Raw genomic sequence first — 22378 nt, 5'->3', positions numbered from 1 at the left:
CTCAGGGTGGGAGGGTTATCTCAGGCTTGTTAAATCGGTTAGTCCAAACCGCAGCAGGATGACGGAATGGAAAATGGAAATCTTGGGAGGACCATACAGATACGATAACAGCACACCGTTCTTCTGTCAAGAAATGATACCAAAACTTTTAGGAAAACACACAAACCCCCCAAAACTAGAATAATGTATTTCATTGATTGTAAGATGCACTTCTACATTTTAGTATCTCTGAAATTTGTCTCACAATTCCTGGGAACTATAGTTTAATTCGTAGCATGCTTTTTCTTTCATTGTGGAATATAAAATAATGGTACATTTTACAACCAATGACATTTCAGATGCAACAAATACAGTACTAATAATAATATGGGGACATACTTAAGTAAGCCCTTTTCATTGGTTAGGTCATTTATCCATACAAGAACCCTTAGGAACATCCTCTTTTCAGTGTCCCAGAGGTGGTGAAATTCATCAGGATGAAAAGAGATTCAAGTTTAGAACACTAATAACTATGAATAGTTTTTACACTGTCAAAATAACATAAATGGTACTATTGGTTTTTAATGTTGAAGAGTCAACTTAAGGATAAAGCAGGAAAAGACTCAGTTATGGCCACCAAAGACGATGAAAAAATATTGACAACTTTGTCAGGTTAAGAAGATGGTTAGAAGGGAGATGAGAACAGTTGAAGGAAGGACAGAGACACTAGTATCTTCAGTCTTAGGTTGAGTAAGCCTATTTATTTCCTTTTTCATTATTTTTATTCTTCTATTGGGTATTTGCGTATTTTAATTGCCTAAAAATAAAAGACTGAAAGGTTAATGGAAATGAGTTAAATTCTCATCATTTGTAATAAGGAGTCTGTAGAGATTTTCTCAAGCTGATAATCAAGAGACAGAAGTATAAACAATTTGTTTAGAATTTGGAAAGAACTGAAAATAGAATTGGCTCAAATGAAGTTTCTCTTGAAGAATGGGATTTATGAGGTGATGAGCTTTGAGGTGAGAGACTGTTAATGTTAAACAATATTATCTTACTGATTGCCACGTACATGTATTACCTTGATAAGAATGCAGAAAATTGAAAAAGGTAAGAAAATTGTTTTGCCTAAAAAAGCAATCCTGCAGCTATTAGGGCATACTGAAGATTCAGCTATGTGTATCATAACTGAAGACAAATAAGCTAACTAAGGCATATCAATCATTAAATCAGATTTACTTGATGATAAATTTGATCACTCTTCTCAACTAAAATAAAGTTTAAAATCACCTTGTAGCCATGTAAGCATAATTTATTGCTTTTACTACATTATATATATGTACTTCTTGTGGTTCTAATACACTCTTGGGAACACAAGCCATCAGTTACATAAATGAGATCTAGACTGAAAGAGAAGTTATTGCTGGGCCTACGATGCAGGGGATCACCTGCACTCTGCCCATACCTGTTGAGACCCATGATGGTCAGGCAGCAAAATCTGTAAGGAGAGGTCGAAGCCTGCTGCTTCCCTGAGGAAAACAAATAAGGAAGATGTTTCAATCTCGGGACACTGAAGCAAAGACTTCAGTGTTCTGACACTGACCTCTCTGCTGAGAAGTCATACATTATTTCATCTCTTTAGACTACAAGGAATGGATACAAAGACTAGAAAAACAAGATCTATGCCTCTTTGATTCTGAACTTCCTAGCAGCCTTAGTCAAATCTAAATTCACTGAAAGGAAATTACATGCTGAGGTTTATAGTTATTTGCTAGTCTGCTGTATTTGGGTACATTTTGCATATTTGGAAGTCTCAGTTATATCTGGATGAACATTAAATAAATAATAGAGCTCTTATTTCATTGATATAATAAAAAGTGCCTTTAGTTTAGAGAAATAAAAAGCCAATTGGGAAGATTTTCTTGTGAAATATTAAGACAAATGACATTTTAAAAGTATGTGTAAGCACTAGAGAAAAGCTGATAAAAGTATTTCTCAGAACATTATGCATTTGCACAATAGAAAGCAATTACGTTGATTTTTTATTTTGTCTTTTGAAAAACTAGTAAATAATTATACTTTTAATTCTTAAAGATAGGTCACTAGTTGATTGCAAAAATAAGCAATATTACAATTTTAATATAACTAGGCTCATGTTATGTTTCGCTAAGTATAAAGTATTTCAAATAAATGATGTGGAATGGGTTGTCTGTAGCCTCTGCACTTTTAATTTCCAGCTAAAACTCACCTTTCACTTACCATAGTGGCTTAATTGTTCATTTAACCACATATCATCCTAGAAACAGCCTTCATAAATGTATTATCTAAAGGCAACTGATTTAATCTTACAAAGTCATTTAAACTTGAATAGCATCTTGGTTCAGAAAATATTTTCAACTTTTTTCTCTTAATTGAGGATGTTTTGAGAGGGCAAGTATATGTCTCTCTCCCATTAGACTGTAGGCAGTATGACAAAGGGAACCGTGTTTTTGTCCTGAATGTTGGTGTACTAGTGGTACCCAAATTGAACTTGGCAATTTGTAGCCTTCCAATGGATATTTGTCAAATGAATGAATGAAATGAATGTCACAGCATGCTTCAGAACTCCAAACACTGTTTTACCCTACTCTCAGAGAATTATGCCTTCACTATAGATATTTGGGTTCTGAAAACCTTTTGGTGTTACCCAAAATAGTGCTGTGCCTTCAGAGAGAGAATATGAGGGTAGCAACAGAGATCTCAAGAGGCCAAATACTCAGAGTAATCAAGGTCTGTACTTTTTAACTCCTGAAGCACCAACCTCTGTCTCTCTCCTCCTCTCCAATGTCTGTATTATTGTCTCATGAGCACTTTACTGCCATCTCCCATTGGAATCACTGTAACACCCTATAAAACAGCTCTTGTGTCCCAGTCTCTACTGTACCACTGCTATCAGTATGATCTTCTAAGACAATGAATTATGCCCCTCTGCTCTGCATGTAGGACATTCGTGACATCACAGGTACAGCCCTTCATGGGAGGCTCCAACCTCCAGCAGCAACTCTCCTGACCCCTTGGAAATTACTTCTCAGCCACACTCAAATCCATGCTTCCCTAAGTAATCTGCAAAATGTTTATGCCTGAATGTCTGCTCATTTGTTCTGTTTACCTGAAATACTCTTTCCTGTGTACCGTAAGGCTGAGTAAACTGCTCCTCATGTGTGTTCCACTACATTTCATATACCTCTTTCTATACACTTGGAATTGAAGTTGTTGCTTTATTGGCCTCCTTCTCTAAACAATGCTATTGTGGGGCTTGGGAATCTGACATTCATCTTTGTATTTTCATCACTTCTGTCATATAGTTGATCTTAAAAAAATGTTTGATAAATTCAAGTGCAAGTGACTTGGCCAGATGCTTAGCAGAAAAAGAGACTAAAACACATGTCTCGTGTCTTCCTGAATCCTTCTATTTAAACCCTGGGTCCTTTCAGAAATGATTCTCAGAGAAAATAAATCATATCTTTAAGATGTACTCTGGCAGTCTAAACTTTGGGTAAGTGATAGGCATGACCTGAAAATGAAAAAAGGAGAAGAAGGAGCATTTGGAAGTTTAGGCTATACCTATACCAAGACAAGCAGAGGTAGGTACATAGCAGTGACTCAATGTTAACTAAGAAGTTAACAAGCACGAGACCAAGTTTCTCCCACTGTAACTAAGCAAATCACCTAGTTTCTTTGTGCCTCATTTCTCATCAGTAAAATAACGGAAACAACCTCTTTCTTCATGGAACTCAGGCAGTATTATTTTGGAAATAAAAGTGCTAATAGATAATAGAGAACATTTGGGGGTATTTTTTGGTTGTTTTTTACATATTATAGCAGAGGAAGTTAAAAAAATTCCCCATGACAGCGTCCCATTATAATCATAGGAGGGAAGCCACAGTGTTGAAATTTGTAAGAATAATCCCCAAATTCTTTGTCTATAAACAAGTACACCAGAAGATAATGTTAAGTAAAATTTGCTTTCTTACACACACAAAAAAAACCCTTCTATATTCAGTAATAACAATGTCGTAATGCCCTCATCTCATAAATATTCCACAATTTTACTTATTTTCATAATCTATATTTATTTTTAAAAAATGTTTTTAATATGAAATTTATTGTCAAGTTGGTTTCCATACAACACCCAGTGCTCATCCCAACAGGTGCCCTCCTCAATACCCATCACCCACCCACCCCTCCCTCCCACCCCCCATCAACCCTCAGTTTATTCTCAGTTTTTAAGAGTCTCTTATGGTTTGCCTCCCTCCATCTCTAACTTTTTTTTTTCTTCTTCCCCTCCCCCATGGGTTTCTGTTAAGTTTCTCAGGATCCACATAGGAGTGAAAACATATGGTATCCGTCTTTCTCTGTATTAAAAAATAATCATGTTTGGGGGTTTGGGGCACCTGGGTGGCTCAGTTGGTTTAGTGGCCAACTTCAGCTCAGGTCGTGATCTTGTGGTTCAAGCCCCGCATCAGGCTCTGTGCTGACAGCTCAGAGCCTGGAGCCTGCTTTGCTGCCCCTCCCCGACTGATGCTCTGTCTATCTCAAAAATAAACATTAAAAAATAATAATAATAAAAATAAACCAACAAAAAGTAATCATGTTTTAGAGGTGCCTGTTGGCTCAACTGGTTAAGTGTCCAACTCTTGATTTTGACTCAGGTCGTGATCTCTTAGTTCAGGAGACGGAGCTCCGTGTTGGGCTCCGCGCTAACGGCATGGAGCCTGCTTGGGATTCTCTCTCTCCCTCACTTTCTGTCCCTTCCCTACTCATGCTCTCTCTCTCAAAATAAATAAATAAACATTTTTTAAAAAAAGTAACCATGATTTAAAAAAAGTAACCACGTTTGAAATATACAGAAAAGTATACAGAATAATGCTAAAGTACGCTGAACTTGAATCAGAGGGCTTTGTATAGATTAATGGAATCCTTGTATCAACCCTATAGAATAAATATGTTATTTTCTTCATTTTACAGATGAAAAAATGAAACCACAGAGAAGTTAACTAACTTGCTAAACTCACCCAGAAAAGGAGTGGCAGAGCTGGAATATGAATCCAGGCAGTTGTGTGTCTGGATATCCATAATTAAGCACTGCACTTGTGTTGCCTCTTATGTAACACAATTCATGTTCCTGTCATTCAGATTTAATACGTTATTATTTTGTCATATTTTTTACATGTTTTTAAAAGAAAATGTTACAGATATAGTTCATTTCCCATCCCCCTTCCTCCTCAAAGGCAACCATTATCATTTGTGGTATCTCCTTTCATGTTTCATAATTAATTGTATGTGAGGGGCTGTGCATAAGAACAATATATTTTGGTATTTCGGTTTTTTAAAAAAGGTATGGTACTCTATTATTCTGCAACTGTATCTTCAAGATTTATCTACATTAGTAAATGTAGATCTGACTGATGCACATATTCCATTGAAAAATATAATTTAGGGGCGCCTGGGTGGCTCATCGGTTGAGCATCCAACTTCAGCTTGGGTCATTATCTCACAGCTCGTGAGTTTGAGCCCCTCATTGGGCTCTGTGCTGACAGCTCGGAACCTGCAGCCTGCTTCAGATTCTGTGCCTCCCTCTCTCTCTGTCCCAACCCACTCGCATTCTGTCTGTGTCTCTCTCAAAAATAAGTAATAGTCAAAAAAAAAAAAATTATATATATAATTTCTCTCTTGATAGACACTGACATTGTCAAACATTTTTTTTAACTTGTTATCACAAAGTTGCAATGTACACTCCTGTACATCCATCCCTCCCTCCTTCTCTTTGTCTATCTATGGATATTTCTCTAGGGCAAATACCTAGATATTGAATTCCTAGGTTGGATGCTATGCATATCCTTTAATTTTATTAAATATTACAAACTGTTCTCCAAAATGGTTGTACTAATTTATATTCCCACAACCATGTTCCCATTTTTCCACACTTTCAACAACACTTCAGATAGTTAATAATTTTTGCCTTTCTGTACCTCGTTGTTGTCTTGTGTCCCTTTGATTACCAGTGAGGTTGAGCGTTTTTCATGTTTACTAACTAAATGGGTTTCCTCTTATTAGAAGTGCTTCAATTCCTTTTTTCATTTCCCTACTGGATTATTTGACCTTTTTCCTACTGATTTGTGGCAGTTCTTTCTATATATTATCTGTATGAATATTTTTGGTTATGCGCATTAAACTCATCTCACAGATGGTTGCTTATCTTTTAACTTTGTTTATGATATCCCTTGTGTCAGCTAAGACTTTTACTTTAAGACTTTTACCTTAAAGCTGTTAGCATTTCCAATCTTTTCCTTTATGGTTTGTGTCTTTTTTGTGCCATGTTTTAAAAATTCTTCCTAACATCAAGGCTATTTTGCAGGATTTCCTTTAGATAGTTTTAAGTTTATAATTCCACATTTAGATCTTTAAATGAAATTTATTTTCATGTCTGATGTAAGGTGAGGACCCAATTTTATTTTGTTCCACATACTACTCACTGACTGGTCCACCCTTTTCCCACTAATCTGAGATGCCATCTCTTTCACATACAGTTCCTATTTATGTGTAGGTGGGTTTCTAGGCTCTCTATCTTGTTCTACTGCTCTACTTGTCTATCTTTATGTCAGATCATTCCATTTTAATTATTATAGCTTTATAATAAGATGTATGTAAGTTATATACTGTAAGTTATAATGAGTTGTCTGCCTTAGTAAAACTGTCTTTGTAAAAACCTAAATACTTTGAAAAGACATGAAAATACTGTCATTTTTTTTAACAGAATGATCCCCACACATATCTCCCCTATTGCCAGTGTAGAAAATAAAACTAGAAATTACTAATTTAAAACCAAGTCTTTTCTCTTTTCAAAGAACTACACTGCAGGAAGGAAGGAGGGGAGTGCTTACCAGCCAGGAGCTAAAGACCACCATCCCCAGATCCTTAAAACTCATTATTATAAGCTTTCTACTATGCATGATAAAACCTAAGACAACCCCCACCACTCCACTCTGAGAACTGCCCTTTCATCAGCTGGGGAGGAAGGGCTTTCCAACACCTAGGTAGAGGAGAAGTGATCCTATGACACTCAAGTAGGAAAATAGAGAGCTGGTGATATTCAAGTGGAGAAACAATCAGACTGTGATACTCAGGAGAGGGGTGGAACGTGGCCTCTAACAGGCTAAGGGAAGGGAGGCTGATGGTACAGATCTGAAAAGGTTCACAGTATTCAGTAACACATTAGAGGCCTATAATTTCATCAATGTTTTGACTTGCCCTCTCTTCCTGTGGACATGCAGTCCACTGTCCAATTAGGTGAAGAGAGGAATGAAACAAGGCTCTTGCTTCTTAGATGATGTTGCTAGCATCAAGCAGTGAGCCCCAGAAACTCCTGTACCCAGGTACGTAATTTTTCCCTAAGTTATATACTTGAGGTCAAGAAATTACTAATATAATGACCACACTCATGCTACTTGCGAGGCACTGGGACTGGAGAGAAGGGTACTGTGTGGAGAACACAATAAATTAGATATGTATCTAGTTCATTAACTTTCTTCTCAAAGACCTAATGAAATAAAGCTTACTCCTCTTCACCAGATCTTAACAAAACTTTTGACATTACCACTACTACCAATGGCAACTCAAGGGCAAAATTATACAAGGAGAGAAAGAAATGGAAGAAGGAATAAATGAAATATATGAGGCAATTAAAAAAAAAAGTCAATGCCCAGATTTTCTTTTTTTTTTTTTTTTTTTTTTAATTTTTTTTAACGTTTATTTATTTCTGAGACAGAGAGAGACAGAGCATGAACGGGGGAGGGGCAGAGAGAGAGGGAGACACAGAATTGGAAGCAGGCTCCAGGCTCTGAGCCATCAGCCCAGAGCCCGACGCGGGGCTCGAACTCACGGACCGTGAGATCATGACCTGAGCTGAAGTCGGACGCTTAACCGACTGAGCCACCCAGGCGCCCCCAGATTTTCTTAATCCTCCTTATTTGGGCTACCTCCAGGTGATTTTGCTATTCAATCCCTTTGTCAGAGGTATCAACTTAAGAAATAGATCATTTCAGAAAATAGTATCATGTGAATTAGTGTGGAAAAAGGTACACCTAAGAAAAAACTAATAACTCAAAATTAACTTTCAACCAATATTTAACATAATGGTAAGAAGTTCCAACTGGGATTTCTCTCATTTCCCAGAACTGCCCTTTTAAATAAAGTCCATAGCTGAAAGCAAAAGTACTAAGTACCTCCTTCTGCCATTCTAGGTTCAGGGAATATGTTAACCTGTGCTTCCAACCACTTCCCAACAAGGGACACATTCCAGCAAAAACTCCCACTGGTAAGGAAGGGAAGATTTAGTGTGAGGAGAAGCTATCCCTACCCTCACCATCCTATTGATTGTTTGTACAATTTGTACAACAAGATATCATACGATACAGGCCATCCTGGTATCAGTGGTTACTTACCAAAGGGATGCCATTAATTTTAGCTGAAAATACAAACCTAGTGACAAAAAGAAAATTATTTTATTTTTCATGCAACATTTCCTAGGTTTAGAGGTTATATGCCTCCAGATTCTTTGTTTAGAACAATGAAAGCCCAATCTAGTGAGGTTCGGCAGAAAAGAATTTAATAAGGGCCACAGAGTTTCCTAGAATACCAGTAAATCAGGTTTGCAGGAATCCACAAAAAACTCTCTGACCCAACACAGATTTGCTCTGGTAGATGTCATGAAGCCACCAAACTCCAACAACGGGCCTCTAAGGCTGAAACCACTTCAGGGATGCTGCTTCTGCTACCTCTAGAAATGGCAAGATTTGCATTTGCAAAATAGATTCTTCTAAGTACTTTTTTTTTTTTTTCAATATATGAAGTTTATTGTCAAATTGGTTTCCATACAACACCCAGTGCTCATCCCAAAAGGTGCCCTCCTCAATACCCATCACCCACCCCCCATCAACCCTCAGTTTGTTCTCAGTTTTTAAGAGTCTCTTATGCTTTGGCTCTCTCCCACTCTAACCTCTTTTTTTTTTTTTCCCTTCCCCTCCCCCATGGGTTTCTGTTAAGTTTCTCAGGATCCACCTAAGAGTGAAAACATATAGTATCTGTCTAGGTACTTCTAATTGGAGTCTGGTGTGAGTGCATCTGACTGACAAAGCCCAAGGTCACAAGACTGTGCCCTCATTGAAATACAAACTTGGAACCAAATTTTTGGCCTCTCCAATGGGGAAATGCAGATGCACAGAGGGAATTCTCTCACACAGCAAGAGTGTTCAGTTACTGGGTGGCTGGATGGAATAACAATGTGCCCCATAATATGGGTCCTGCATTCCCTAGATCACTGCTTCTTAAGCTTCAATGTGCATACAGGTTATGTGGAGATCTTATTAAAATGCAAATTTTGATTCTTTAGGTCTGGGGTAGGACCAGAGATTCTGCACTTCTTCTAAGCTTCCAGCTGATGCTGGTAATACTGGTCCATGGAACATTTTTTAGAAGATGAATGGATGTAATTGCATAACATCGGAATCTACCTCATTACTTAAAGAGTATTGAGCACAGCCTAATAATGGCAACAATGGTGATGATAATGAAAATAAAAATATTAGTAATGATAGAAACTTATTTGCTGAGTGTTTATTATATGTCAGGTATTCTCTTTAACCTATATTTTTGCATTTGGTCCTCAAACAATCCTATAAGACAGGCACTATTATTACTTTACAAATGAGAAAACAGTCTCAGGAAAATGAAATGACAGCTAATTTCACAAGGCCAGCAGGAGGTAGGGGTGAGAATCGAGCTAGGCATGTCTGATTCCAAACTCTGAATGGCCAGGCTCTACTATCTCAATGCCCAGGACTGCCTGACTTATCAATCCTCAGATAAGCATCCTGTGATAAGGAGGGAAATGATGGCATAAAACTGAGCCTGAATTTTTACTCTTCCTCCCTTATCTTTCAGAATTTATGTCTCAGGTTTTCCTGCAGGAAGGCACAGAAAAGGGTGTGGCTAAGAAAACATATTTAGTCTTGTCCTATCTTGCAAAAAGAGGCATATATTTCTTGTGGAATAAGAAAATATATATGATATCATGGATATGTATGTATACATATGCATATACAGACACACACAAGCATACATATTCATATGTTTCTACCCCTTATGTTAGAACACTGTTCTAGTATATCCTGTCCTTGAATGACATATATAAACATCTCCTCCTATCTGCTCACATCAAAAAAAACTTAAGTGCTCAAGGGCACCTGGGTGGCTCAGTCAGTTAAGCGTCCTACTTTGCCTCAGGTCGCGATCTTGCAGTTTGTGAGAGTTCAAGCCCCACATTGGGCTCCGTGCTGACAGCTCAGCTCTCTCTCAAAAATAAACATTAAAAATAAATAAATAAACAAAATTAAAAAACTTTAAGTGCTCAAAACAAAAACAAAAATACACACAAATAGTAGTAAGTACCTACTTACTCACCTACTGGTTTGCTGCCCCTTTCAAGATTAGAACCTAGAATGAATGTCCTTGGAAGAATACCCCCATCTAACCTCCACACTTAGCTATGTGGTTTGTGTAGAACTGGCCTCAATACCATTTCCTGTTGGGGGCATGATGCTCCAAAGACTGATTCAGGGGTTAGGGGAATGCTGTGACAAAGGCAAGACATCAATCTTAGCAGCACTTGGCAATCACCTTAGGGACAATGCAGGAATCAAATATCTACAGGTAGAGCTAATACCAAGGAAGCTAAGGGTGAGAAATAGCAAGAAAGAAACTAGACATCATTTGACCATTGCATAAAAGCTTGTTTCAAGATATGTCCTTGGACTATAAAGCAATTTATTCTCTTTTAACTTATTTTAACTCAGGTTTTTTGTTTTTGACAAGAAAAATCACTGTTTATGCATGTAAACACAGACCAAATAACTAGAATATATGACTTAATCAATTTTAAAAGCTTACTAAACTTGGGGCACTAGGTGGCTCACTCAGTTAAGCGTTGGACTCTTGGTTTTGGCTCAGGTCATGATCCCAGGGTCATGGGATCAGGGCCCGAGCTGGGTTCCACGCTGAGCGTGGAGTCTGCTTGGGGTTCTCTTTCTCCCTCTGTCCCTCTCCCCTACTCATGATCTCTCTCCCCACCCAAAAAAAAAAAAAACTAAGAAACAAAAAACTTACTAAATTCTATTAAATACTTTAAATTATACTATTCTATTCTATTCTATTCTATTCTATTAAATACTTTAAATTATACTCTTCTTTTTCTATGAATGCATTTTGTTTTGTATAAGATATAATCAAATAGTGGGGAACCTAGCTAGTTCAGTTGGTGGAGTGAGTGACTACTGATCTCAGGGTTTTAAGTCCAAGCACTGTGTTGGGTGCAGAGATTACTTAAAAAAAAAAAAATCTTAAAAAAAAAAAGATATACTCAAATAATAAAAAATTAGAAGAAAAAGAGATCAACAACAACAGAATTGAAAATCTACAAACAGACCCAATTATAAGCAAAAATGTGATATATAAACAGGAATTATTTAATGAATGATGCTGAAACATCTAACTGCAAAAATAATAAAGTGAGGTTCCAATCCAAAATATATTCTAACTGCAGAGTTAAAGGTAAAAAAAACAAAGGAGACAGGATGGGGTTGCGGGGGACCAAAAAAGAACGAGAGTAAAATACAGGTAGTTATCTGACTCAAGGGAGGCAAAGGACATCCTTAGCAAAATAACCAAAGGCAGAAAAGATGATAGCTAAATAAAGGCTAAAAAGATTAACCTTCATAAAAATTAAGAAAATCCATCTTAAAAAATGCCATCAACAAACTTACTTTAATTACACCAAAATTACTTTAACAGTAAAGAGAGAAATGTATTTCCAATGTACAAAATAGACTATGAGAGAGGTGCCTAGGTGACTCAGTCAATTAAGCCTCCAACTCTTAGTTCTGGCTCAGGTCACAATCTCGCAGTTCGTGAATTCAAGCCCCGCATCAGGCTCTATGCTAATAGTGTGGAGCCTGCTTGGGATTCTCTCTCTCTTTCTCTCCCTGCGCCCCACCCCCCACTTGTGTGCTCTCTCTCAAAATAAATAAATAAAAACTTAAAAAAAAAAATAGACTAAGTTAATATTTCCGATATATATATAGAACATACGATTTATTAGAAAAAACTAAAGATGTGTATTTTCTTTCTTTTAATGTTTATTTCTTTATTTTTGAGAGAAGGAGTGAGCAGGGGAGGAGCAGAGAGGCAGAGAGAGAGAGAGAGAGAGAGAGAGAGAGAGACAGAGAGAGGGACAGAGAGAGGGACAGAGAATCCCAAGCAGGCTCCAAACTGTCAGCACAGAGCCTAACGCAGGGCCCAAACTCAGGAAATGTGATATCATGACCTGAGCTGAAATCAAGAGCCAGAAGCCTAACCAACTGAGCCACCATGTGCTCCAAGATGTGTATTTTCAAGAGAAAAACACACATATATTATAAATCCGATAAGAAAAAGTTGATCGCTTGCTACTATAAAACTTCTGGGGAAAAAGCTGATTAATAAAAGGGGTCCTTGTACAAAATCATAAAGTAAGTCGTGTGTATGTGTGTGTATTTGAGAAATATGCACATAAAAACCCAACTCACAATGCAATAGAGATTTAAATTTATAACAAATGCCCCAAATTTACATTTAAAAACCTCAAAATGTAATGGAATCTAAGCCACTGGGAGATAGTTAATAATTCTTTTAATAATATATGTCCTCTTTCCTCATTACTGTTTGCTAAGATTTGGGTTGAACAGTATAACAGGGTTGGTATGAAAATAATTTTATCCATACCTTGATTAACATTTTATCACTTTGGTTGTTTAATTTTGAACATAAATAAGGATGACTTTACACTAGGAGAATACAATTTAAATAGCATCAGTAAAACTAAATAAAATGAGACAATTTCTCTTTGTTTTTGGTTGACTCAATAGTCATCTGTCAGATTATTTATTTTAAAAATATTATTCAAAGATATGCAGTATTTCTACAATGATCTGATAAGAACTCCAGCTTATACAACATCTGTTTTCTTAAGAAGAGTACCTGATTTTGCTTACAGCAAGTTCTTTTCAAAAGCTTTCTTCTTTGCTTAGTCCCAAGTACACTTTATATATTAACTGAGTAAGGTCCATCTGTACATAATCATTCGCATACATTTGGATGTGCTGAACTCTAAATTTAAAAAAAATCTATGTTTAGAATAAAGACTACCCACTGCAATAAATATGCAAAACAAGTAAATAAAAGTGTTAGAGCACAGAGCCTAATTGGGCTCTATAGAACAATGGTAAATTTAAGTCTACGTAACGTTCACAAAAGAAAAATGTCAATCAGATTATTTGTTCCAGGGGCGCCTGGGTGGCGCAGTCGGTTAAGCGTCCGACTTCAGCCAGGTCACGATCTCGCGGTCCGTGAGTTCGAGCCCCGCGTCAGGCTCTGGGCTGATGGCTCAGAGCCTGGAGCCTGTTTCCGATTCTGTGTCTCCCTCTCTCTCTGCCCCTCCCCCGTTCATGCTCTGTCTCTCTCTGTCCCAAAAATAAATAAAAAACGTTGAAAAAAAAAAAAAAATTAAAAAAAAAAAAAAAAGATTATTTGTTCCAGTGATGTTTCCAGTACAAATAGTGTTTCTTTAGCTAATGATATCTTAGCAATATAATATCCTTCCAAAGAACAACGGATCAAAAAAACATCAAAATGATTCCTTAGGAAAGTCCCATTACCAGTTCTTTATACTGTTTTTCTTAAAGGTTCAATTCCAAGCCAAACCAATTCTCCTTGCTAGAGTAAAGCTAAATCACAGTTTACAATTGTATTCATTATGTGCTGTACTTGGCCATACCTGCTTTTATAGCTATTATAAAAAAACACAATTTCATTAAGAAAAGAAAAAAGCCTAAGAGAATGTAATCTATATAAAAATAAATAGAATAAAATATTTTTTTCAAATAGGCTGAATTTCTTTTCAAAAACAATTATATAATAAGATATTCATATTTTATTTAGTAAAGAGCCTTGATGTCTCATTCCTTATCCACTAGGCAGATACAAGAAAATCTGGGGTAAGTTAGTGGAGGGGATAATACAATTACTAAGCTGTGGTACATTAGCTGAAGGATGCTGGGTAAGTTCACGGAAGGATATGTAATACAACAGTCTTACTAAGCTGTTTTGGTATACTGGACCACTGTGCAAAATACATTTCTGAATTCTACCCTCAAATATAAATTAAGTGGGAATGCAGAAAACTCTGTCAGGCCAAGTCTCCTAATTTATATTAAAAAAGGGGGGGAGGGGACACAAATAAACTAGATACAACTATTTATTTAAGTGAAAAAGTACTACTACTTATATCCTATATGTATCAAGAGTCAGATTTCCTACCTAGTACAAAATAACGTGTCTAAATTATGCCAGGATTAGCCAAAGACCATATTGTTATTAAATGATTGAAGTAAAACTTTTAAAAGTTCAATTAACACCATTAGTCATTAGGATAATGGAAATCAAAACCATCATGAGATACTATTTCATGCATCTAATAGGATGAATTTTTTTTAATGGAAAATAACAAGTACTGGTGAGCACATTAAGGAACAGGAACCTTTTAACATTGTTGGTGATTGTAAAATGGCAGAGGTACTTGGGAAAACAGTTTGGCAGTTCCTCAAAAAATTAAGCATAGAGTTATCATACACCCAGCAATTACACTTCTAGGTAGTTGCCCAAGTGAAATGAAATTATATGCCCACACAAAAACTTGTATATGAATGTTATTAACAGTATTACTCATGACAGCCCCAAAATAAAAACAACCTAAATGCCCACCAGCTGATGAATAGGAAAACAAAATAAGGTATATCCATATAATGAAGTACTATTTGGTAACAAAAAGAAATCCTGATACATGCTACAACATAAATTAACATTTAAAAAAGTAGCTAAGTGCAAGAAGGCAGTCACAAAAGGCCACACGATATGATTCCATTTACATGAAATGAGCACAAAAGACAAATCCATAGAGACATAAAGTAGATTAGTGGTTGATGGGTTGGGAGGAGGGAAAGAGAGACTGCTGATAAGTATGGGCTCCTTTCTGGGGTGATGACAGGGTTTTGAATTATATAGTGGTAATGGCTGCACAACTCTGTAAATATACCTGAAGCCACTGGACTGTATACTTTTAAAAGAGTATATTTTATGGTATGTGAATTATATCTTGATAAAGCTGTTACTTTAAAAAGAAGGAAAAATGAATAAACTGAAAAGCATAATTCTTAGTCAGGATATGAATATTTTCATTGTGTATTTTATTAATAACACCAGGGCTATCGCAGGAAAATCATAAATTGGGTAAAGGCACAGGTACCACAGGATTCTAGGAAACTTTTCCCAAAATACAGGACTTCCTTGAGAGGATTTAAAATGAAACCAAAATGTGCCACAAATTTCTGCTTTCTCTACTCTCTGTTCTACATATCTGTCATCCTTATCCATGTTTCTACTTCTGGCCTATTAGATTTGAATAATGGATCCAAACACGCGACACCCAAGCCCCCTTTATATAATAATATCCCAGATTAAATAAGAACTGAACATGAGAATTACAGAATATCAGAATATCAGAATAACAGAGACCTCATATGATTATTTCCCTCCCCTCTCATCCGCTGAGTTAGGCCCATGTATTCCAGGAATGCAAGTTATTTTAAATTATGAGATAAAAGATAAAATATTTCTTCTAGAATTATTTATTGCTTTTTAAAAACCTTGTTCTAAACTGCCACACCAACTAAAATGAATAGAAATGCCAAGATGGTTCAGACAAATAATAAAGGAAAAGCGCCAGTTCTATTGTCATTATTTGTCTAACCCAACATCATTTTTGGCTTCGAACAGCAATCAAATACTTTGATACTGATAGGAGACAAATTTTTTTTCAAAGATAACTCTGCTATATAAAGTTCAGCTTAAGATCAGATACAAACCTTAAATCTAGCCATGCAATATCAACAGCACAATCCTACAGCTGTCCTCTCAGCCCTGAGGTGCACTGACTGGATGGATGGCCTTAATTCAGATGAATTTCCTTTAGAGTAACACCTGGATGTCATATATTTCATTATTTCTATCTTTCTGAGAATAATAAAGGCCGGAATTCTAGCAAACTGAGCCAATGGTTTCATAAGTGTTGACGGCGCAGAATTCTCTGACGTACATGGATGAGGGACTCTCTGTCGCCTCATGTGCCATACCTGGTATGCACTGTGCTGTGGCCTCAGTGGTTATGGTTGGAGCAACTGGGGGCTGCTGCTGACTGGAGCTCACTTCTGGCTCTGTGTTAACTGAGGGAGAAAGAGCTACCTCACAAGAGGAGACCTGGCTGGGCAGATGGGGCAGGAACTCTTCAGAAGCAATTTGGTCATCTTGTCCAGGCAGTTGCAGGGCAGACAAAGGGATGCTGATCTGTTTATTAGGATGGGAAGTGCTCACAGGCATCTGCATGGCCACCTGCTGGTTTGTGCCGTGGGCACTGGGAGGTCCTCTGTTTGGTGAAGCCAGAGATACCCTGGCAGTCTTCTGGACGATCGGTCTGGACATCACAGAGGGGGATGCAGACACACCATGTGGGTCCAGCTCTGTGCTGATGGCAGATGTTACATGGGGAATCAGCTTAGCAGACCCTATACAAGAGGGACCAGCATGACTCTGAGGCTTGGGTTTTGCCATCTGTGTCAATGACAGGGCTGGTCCGTCTACCCCTCCAGTCAGCTCTGCATTCGCCACAATGTAATAATCCTCGGGAATCTCTTGTTTGATTTTCTTAATGATGACATCATTGCTGCATTCATCAACCATTTGAGCTTGGGAGCTGGAATGGAGAGAAGATGGAACTATTCCAGGCCTTTTTCGAGCAATGGTTTGAGGCCTTTGGGTTTGGGGTTCAAAGTCACTATCCTCATCTGTAACAGAAGACTCACAAACCATGTCAAACAGGGTGTTTTCATCTTCATATTCTTCAACAGCTTCATCCAGTTCAGAGGGCTCACTGCAATAAGAGAAGTCACAAGAGTCTCTGGTCCGATTACAGTCTAGCTTCGCTTTCACTGGTCTCCCAGGGTACCTTTCAACAGGGCTAGTTTGTGTCTCAGAGGGCACTCCGATTATACTGGGACTATCAGAGTTAAAACTTCTGTTATCCTGGAAACAGACCCTTTCTTGGGACCCAGCTCTGCAAGTAGCTGTCAATGGCCAGTGATAAGCATGGCCAGCACTACAGCCCCACATTGCTGTGAGGTTCCCATGGGAACCTTCTGAAAGCAAGTGTTTCAGGTTTGGAATGAGGCTGCAAATGGTCCCATGGCTGTGGGCCCAGCTGACCAATTTGGACAGATTCTCAGATGAGGTATGAAGGCAATCCTCCATGTTACAGGATCAGCAGTGTCTTTCCTAAAGGGAAATAATCAAAATAAGAAGCCATTATTACCCAAGATATTCCCGTATCTCCATCATTTCAATATCCTTGAACTATGATCATGTGGCATAAAAAAGAAATGCACTTCAAAACTTTATCTAGTTAATATTGCTGCACATGGGCAGGGACTGGAAGAGAATACAGGGAAAAGTAAAAAACAGTTGATGCCTTATGGCTGTGAAACAAGAAGATTTTTGTCCGTTTCCTTCAATGTTATAATATCTACATAAAAAGTAATATATGCACAAGAAAAAATGTGGGAAAGAAAAAAAAAACAAGCAATAAAAAAGAGGTGAGGTTTGTCATGGTACATTTTACTTCCAAAGTCACAAAAAGAGGATTAGTCAGCCCCTTAAGAGTAAAATGTATGCATTATTTGTATTAACCAAGAAAATGCACTTCCAACTTTACACTCTGCCATCAGAAACTTCATTACTGAAGGCAGAACCAACAAAGGCTGAGATCCATTCTAGGATGAGTTACAGAAGGGAAGTCAATCCTCTGTTGGGCACCAGAAAGCAATGATGCAACTAAGAGTCCAAGGAAAGAACCAAGCACTGAAGTGCAGAAGAAAAGTCTAATAGAGAAAGGAGAATGGACTGGGAGGAGAGCCACTAGAGTGCACCTGCTGGGATCTGGGTTGCAGGCAGTCTGTAGATCAGAAGCAAGGATGGGTGGGCCAGGTGCCGGGACTCTAACCAAATCTTCGCAACAGGCTTTCTGCCTCCTTGCTGTCTGAAATTCCTGAAATACTGCCTTTCATGTCACAATTTAGAGGTAAAAGATGGGTCTGGTGTGTTCCACCATCTGAGCCTCCTGGGCACCCTAGGATAACCAACTACCAAATAGGAATAAACTATTCTTTATTGGACAGACTTCAGAAAGAATCACTTGTTATGAGTCCTTGGCTGGGTAAGAGTGAGGACAAGATGATGGGCAAGAAAAGTAAAATGGGGCACGTGGAGTCTGCATGTGATTAGAAAGGTCAAGTAAAAGGGAGATCCTGGGGAGAACTGGGATGAGGGGTGTGGAGAAGAAGGAACAAGGATCTTGATGTGTGGTTAGTCGGTCCTGTTCATCTGTAGCTGTAACAAGTGGTGCCTCAGTGTAGGTGGGCTCTGCACTGAAGTACCAAGGTCTAACTATAATGTCAGGTGGTCATACAAAAGGGCACATTTGAATCTCCATGGCACCTCATCAGTAGAGTTAGGTAAAGTGAAACCTTTCACATGTTATGAGGCCTCTGTGATGTGGTCAGGACCACAGCCAACCTCTCAAACCTCATTTCCTACTAGTATGGGATTTCCCCACATTTTTTATGGTCTCCTCTTCGCTAAAGTTTCTCACCCTCCACTAGGCCTCTAAAAATTTGTTCTTTGTCTTGATATGCAGCCCTCTTCTTTATTCATCTGGAAAATCCTTTCAAAACTGAACTTGAGACCACCTCCTGTTGAAGTCTTTCCAGAACTTCTTTCAGCCTCAAAAATGTATTCAAATTCTTTTCACTTGTGCATCTATCATCTCCTGAGTTATCTCTGTACTGTTATCATTGACATTCTTGTCTGTTTCCCAAACATGACTGAGAATTACTTGAGGACAGGAACTATAATTTTGCATTCATCAATGAGGGCCTACTTGGGGATTAATACGATATGGTCCTGCTTTTGAGAATTTATAATCTACTATTAATGATGAGTGAATGAATGAATAAATATATAAATGCTGGCAGTGCCATCAACACTAACAAAGTGAACACATAAGACCCTCAAATAAAGGGGTGCCTGGGTGGCTCAGTCAGTTAAGCATATGATTCTTGATTTTGGCTCAGGTCATGATCTCACAGTTTGTGAGTTCAAGTCCCATATCAGGCTTCTCACTACCTCTTTCTCTGCCCCTCCCTTTCTCAAGCTCTTTCTCTAAATAAATAAACATTTAAAAAAATCTTTTTTCAAAGACCCTCAAATAAGAAACAAGAAATTTCCTCCTATCACTTTATTGTAATCACTGAAGGGAACAGAGGATTTTCTTGCCGGTGGTATAACCAAACCACGGCTGTCTTGTGTACAGAAGACTAATACATGAGCAACCAGATTTTAAGAAGCAGCACAGTAAATGGAAAGAACAGTTATTGGCATAGGAGTTGGGAACTTCAATTCTAGTCCTGGAACCTGAGTTTGTGGCCTCAAACAAATCCTAGATTACCTCTAAGCTAAAATGTCAGGATTAGATGATCTTTATGTTCCCTTCATACTTTAGGAATTTAGGGACTTATTTTTATTTGTTTCATATAACTTTAAAGTAAAAATGCAGAGAAAAGAGAAAGACTGCTACAATTAACACAATGAGCACTGAGTAATGTACAAAATTGCTGAATCACTATATTGTACACCTAACACTAATATAAAACTGCATTAACTATATTGAACTTAAAATTACAAAATTAAAAAAAAAGAAAGGGGCGCCTGGGTGGCTCAGTTGGCCGAGCATATGACTTTGGCTCAGGTCATGATCTCACGGTTCTTGAGTTCAAGTCCCGCACTGGGCTTGCTGCTATCAGCATAGAGCCCACTTTGGATCCTCTGTCCCCCTCTCTCTCTGCCCCTCCTCTGCTCATGCGCTCTCTCTCTCAAAAATAAACACACACACACACACACACACACACACACACACACACACACATATACACATACACATATAAAGCAAGAAGGCCTGAGGTTTTTTATTTTTGTTTTTTAAGTTTCTTAATGTCTATATTTAATTGGTATGACAGAGACTATTTGCCTACCCAGTATCCATTCTCTCATTTTCCTTAGAGAAAGTCCCAATTTGTAGGGGCAGCAATATGCTTACCTGAAACATATTTCCCAGCTTCCCTTGAAATAGGAATTGTCATATAACACAGTTCTGGGCAATAATATGTTAAAAAAAAAAAAAGCCACTGAGTGGGGTTTGGGAAAGCCTTCTGAAAAACAGACTTGTCCAGTTTTTGCCTTTTTTTCTTTTGCCTTTTGTCCTTCTCTTTCTTCCCGACTAGAACAAGGACATGATGGTTGGAGCTCCATATGGCAATAGAGGCCATAATGGGAGCATGGAATAAGAACTTAAAGATGGGAGAGAATAGCCAGAAGGAGGTTGGGTCCCTGTTGACATCATAAAGCCATGACATCAACTCTGGACTATCTAGGACTCTTTATTACATAAGGAAAGATGAGCCCCTTACCTTGCTTAAGCCACTGTTGTTGGAGTATTTAATTACATACAGCTGAACTCAACTACTACCTGACACACAAAAAATAACATTCATCCCTGGTTTTTGGAACCTCAAAGCAGAATCCTTCAATTTCTCTGCACCATGCCCCAGTACAATTGTTTCTCAGACTGGACTCCACAAATACATTCTTGGGAAGTCTATAATTCTATTCCAAAATGTTTTATTTTGATTCTATAAAAATATGATTATTTTAAGCATATCATGAGTCATCTAAATAATCACATTACATCCGAGTATTGCCTTTGCATCTATACTCACATTATTGTCCATAATCACCTAAAGTGACATGACTCAACTTCCAATTTGTTGGGAAACCCGTTCATGCTGTTTCCTTTTTAGCAGATATAAATACAAAACTTCTCTTTTGCATTAATTTTCAAATGAAAGGCAATCATGATTTGACGTCATGAAAATGGCATATGTGATGGTGAAGCAATATACCACTTTAAGTGTCACAGGGTAATGAGAAAATAAAAAGGAGTTGAAATAAATATATATGTTCATAGAAAATAACATACATTATGGCACAATATTTGACTAAGGACGTTGTAACAGTTCAAACAGATAAAAATGTGACAGAATCCAAACATAAAATTGTATAAGCATGTAGAACTCCAAAGAACTTACTGTATAAGTAAAAGCTACAGTAGTAAAATAAGTACCTTTACTGAAGGTCCCACAAGCCGGAAAAAAAATTATAATAAAAGACAAAGTAGATAAAATTTCAAATTTGGTTAAAAGCTTATCCACTTAATTCTATAATAATAACCTTTAAGAATCAATAGACAGTAATCAGAAGTCACTTTTATTACATTCTGAAATTCACTAGCAATCTTATGAAGAGGCTCTTAAACTTTTCTTGAGTATGATAAAGTGAAAATATTTTTCCAGTATCACTATTAATACATTTCAGCCAGGCAACCAATGTTAACCAATACAGTTATAAGAGAGCATAATTAGCTGATATTTAGGGTAATTAAATGGATTGAGTCCAAGCTGCCAAGGAATAACTATCAATATGCTGCAATATATTCTAAATTTAATAAAAATAGAATCAATAAGACAATTAGGGTATTTCCAAGGTGCTAAAAATAAATCCTTTCAAGAACCTACTGATTTCCTTCAACAGTCTGATGATAAGGTCTATGCTGAAAAATAATGCTTTTTCTACATTTTCAAGAATTAAAAATAACTTCAGACAGTATTTTCCCATATCTCATATGGGCTATGATTGGATTAGGCACACGGCTTAGGAGTTATCACGTGACACTTGATTAAAAACAAACTCAAAGAGCCCTGACTAACAGAGTTTAGGTTAAGTATGAGATCTGGTTACCCTAAATTTGCAAACAAAGCTATAAAGTTATTATCAACACTTTATATGTTAACTTAGGGAAGCAAACATTCTATATATTAGGATTCATACTATTAAAGCCAAATCAGAAACCCATTAAATATAGAGTCAGACATTCTACTATTAAATCCAACACCAATCATTAAGGTTTCAGTAATATGAAACTAATTATTATTACAGCTAATACTTATTGGACATTATTAATTTCCAGGCACTATTCTAAGACTTGACATAC

At 37.3% G+C, this 22378-nt stretch overlaps 1 protein-coding gene across 3 annotated transcripts in view; it reads right to left on the bottom strand.

The window, feature by feature from the left end:
• The window catches only part of KIAA1958 (KIAA1958 ortholog), a 153737-nt gene that overhangs the window by 66843 nt on the left and 64516 nt on the right, over positions 1–22378 (bottom strand). Inside the window, exons 1-2 of one of the 3 annotated variants that reach the window (XM_042912406.1) lie at positions 20369–20804; positions 16299–17493 (exon numbers count right to left, since the gene is read on the bottom strand). In XM_042912406.1, the coding sequence (XP_042768340.1) occupies positions 16299–17469 (1171 nt within the window). In that variant the 5' untranslated portion in view covers positions 17470–17493; positions 20369–20804. Of the gene's footprint in view, positions 1–16298; positions 17494–20368; positions 20805–22378 lie in introns of those variants that run through there. The other 2 variants (XM_042912407.1, XM_042912405.1) reach the window with 2 other exon arrangements.

The sequence above is a fragment of the Panthera leo genome, chromosome D4 (genome assembly GCF_018350215.1).
Source record: "Panthera leo isolate Ple1 chromosome D4, P.leo_Ple1_pat1.1, whole genome shotgun sequence".
NCBI classification, from domain to species: domain Eukaryota; kingdom Metazoa; phylum Chordata; class Mammalia; order Carnivora; family Felidae; genus Panthera; species Panthera leo.
Note: the sequence above shows the minus strand (reverse complement) of the source record. Positions and strands in the feature narration are given on the sequence as shown.